The sequence below is a fragment of the Citrus sinensis genome, chromosome 4 (assembly GCF_022201045.2).
Source record: "Citrus sinensis cultivar Valencia sweet orange chromosome 4, DVS_A1.0, whole genome shotgun sequence".
NCBI lineage: Eukaryota > Viridiplantae > Streptophyta > Magnoliopsida > Sapindales > Rutaceae > Citrus > Citrus sinensis.
In genome coordinates this window covers 9,150,002-9,152,541 of record NC_068559.1, presented here as the reverse complement: position 1 = coordinate 9,152,541, position 2,540 = coordinate 9,150,002, and the positions used below count along the sequence as shown (strand labels likewise).

The 2,540-nt window shown below is 36.2% G+C and overlaps 1 protein-coding gene across 1 annotated transcript; it reads right to left on the bottom strand.

The window, feature by feature from the left end:
• Positions 1–342: 342 nt before the first annotated feature.
• Positions 343–2,151, bottom strand: LOC102623758 (protein STRICTOSIDINE SYNTHASE-LIKE 4-like). Its single transcript, XM_052440078.1, has 6 exons — positions 2,006–2,151; positions 1,665–1,883; positions 1,479–1,531; positions 1,133–1,369; positions 904–1,036; positions 343–721 (listed from the first exon to the last, which is right to left on the bottom strand). The coding sequence occupies exons 1-6, from the start codon at positions 2,126–2,128 to the stop codon at positions 419–421; spliced, it is 1,068 nt and encodes a 355-aa protein (XP_052296038.1). The 5' UTR covers positions 2,129–2,151; the 3' UTR covers positions 343–418.
• Between the last annotated feature and the right edge of the window lie 389 nt (positions 2,152–2,540).

Here is a 2,540-nt window from a genome sequence, read left to right as displayed (position 1 = left end):
TTCTGGTGGCCATTAATGTCATATTTAATATTAGGCTTCCATTCTCCGTAAATTTATAATCAAAGTATTGAAATTCAAAACTTTCACAATAATTTATAGCGTATGAGAAATTTATTGTCAGTAATATTGATTCAATTGAGTTGAGGCACAAACAAAGATTCTAACGACACCAAAAATTATATAAATAGACAACGATTACTGATTTCTAGTGTGCAGCTGTGGAGAGAAAATTATTGAAATAAAAGGAAAAGAAAACATCATGCAGGTTAAAGGAGAGAACATAAAGCCATACCACCTCAAATAACGGCATGCAGAAAATAAAATACAAGCCAAAGCAAAATATCAGCAAAAATAGACTTATTATAATTTAGTGGAAACATCAAACGTGCATGGTGCTGGCGATGCATGCATGCTGTCTTTAAATGGTAGCTAGTTCAGGATTTGGAGCATCAAGTGGCAGTTTCCCAATGAAATAGGATTGGAGGCTAGCCAAGTAGAGATTGCCTTCAAACTCGACAGCTGAAGTGACAAAGGATATATATGTTGCATTAGGATCATTAAAATCCCTGATTATTTTGCCATCAATTCCGTCGACTTTGACTACTCTTGCACCCCCATCACTGCCCATGGGGAGGAGTAGGCTGATCAGTCCTGGATATGCATCCAACAGTTCCCACTTCTCACTGCAGTTTTGGATAGCCGTCACACCAGTCTGATTCATCTGCAGCATGCACCATAATTATTTAGATAATTAATTGCATTAATTCATGAAGAGATTTATTTCTTTTGTCCAACTAGCTCCTCCGAGCTCGAGTGGCCATTGCCCAACAATAAAGTTGCTTGAAAACCATTCAGGCTCATGTGCTCAACAAGACCTTTGGAAAAAATATGTAACATGTATACCTTGATTAAAGCAATCCAAAAAGAGCCATCGGGGGCAAGATTGATGTTATCGGGTCCACCTGGAAGGTTTTCAGCAAAAGTATCTAATGTTCCATTGCGATCGCCCTTCAGCCAATATCTTCTGCATCGGAATCTAAACCCAGCCACATCGAAAGAGAATTAATTAATTAGTTAAATTGTGGATGCATGCATGCTCTATATTGCTATTATTAACTCAATTGCAACTTACTTCCATGATTCACAAACGACCACAAAGTCTTCATCTTTTGAGAGTGCAATGCCATTAGCAAAGTAAAATCCCTCTTGCACAACTGTTGTTTGGTTCGATTTAGGATCATATTTGAGCAACTGGCCGTAAGGATTTCCCTCAGCCATGTCTTTGTAGAAATCTGCGGGGGTATATTTGGTGCTTGAGACAGTAAAATACAACGTGCCATCTGATGCTTCGATCACATCATTTGCAAAACTGATCGGACAAATAAAATAAATAATTGATAAGTAGATATAAACTATAACATATGGCGCCCGCCGTTGCATGCATCCATGCGCCGATTGAATGAAATGATCAACATTACCTTACGTTTGGAACAATAACCTTTACGCCTTCGTCGCTAACCTTAAGCAAACCCTGATCGATCATATTGGGGGAGAAAAAAAAACATATTAAAGATGATTTTTAATTTCTCGTAACACACGCGCGCACATGCACGCACACTCACACGTACAATAATTAAAGCTTGAGAGTTAATTATGTTCCTCACTTTTTCATTATCGCACATAATGACGTCACCATCCTTTGTTGTTGTGAGTCCAAGTAGAGATTGACTGTCTACATGCTTCCAATTAACCAATGTTTCATTATGAAGGATAATATACTTGACCCAACCATCTCTAGTTGCTGTATAAACCGCACCCTTACTAACCACAATAGAAACATCCTCTGGGTGATTCACACATCCTACTTCAAGTTTAATCAAACCCTACATACCGGAAAAGATTAATTAACAACATTTTATATGTATATATACACACACACACACGACATTAATGCATAGATGATAATTAAGTAGCTCGTAATTAGTGTGTGTGTGTGGGTATACACCTCCATAGACGAGCTTTCGTTGGAGTTGGAGAGAAGAGAAACTGAAAATGATACTGGAGGGAAGAAGAAGATTTGTAGAGTAAACGCTAGTAAACAAGCTGGGAGGAAACTCTTCGGAGCCATGAGCTGCACTCTCTACCCAAGTTAGCAATGCTATTTTACTAGCTAGGTGTGCCTTTCCGCGACTTTATGTAGAAAATTGATGCAAGGGAAAAGGACAACAATATCCCTTGATTGAATAATAGAACTTCATTAAATTAGTGATTAATAAATTGATAACCTTAATTGAATAATAGTTTTTGTTGGTCTCAATTTTGGGCCAACGTGGTAAATTAATAATTCGTTACATTTATTAGATATATAATATATTTTCTTAAAAAAATATTATTTTTTTATAGGATCCGATTAATATATAAACTAATAATTAATTAATTTGAAACTAAATATAGATTGTGTGTCCATGATTTTCTTTGTTCTATTGGTATAATGTTTTACGCATTTTATCAATTGTTATTGCTTTCTTTACATCTTTCAA

Coding starts and splice junctions, on each gene's coding strand:
- LOC102623758 (XM_052440078.1), bottom strand. CDS start 2,128: ATGGCTCCGAAGAGTTTCCTCCCAGCTTGTTTACTAGCGTTTACTCTA. Junction 1,532..1,664: donor TTATGTGCGATAATGAAAAA/GTGAGGAACATA, acceptor ATGATCGATCAG/GGTTTGCTTAAGGTTAGCGA. Junction 1,037..1,132: donor GTCGTTTGTGAATCATGGAA/GTAAGTTGCAAT, acceptor GGCTGGGTTTAG/ATTCCGATGCAGAAGATATT.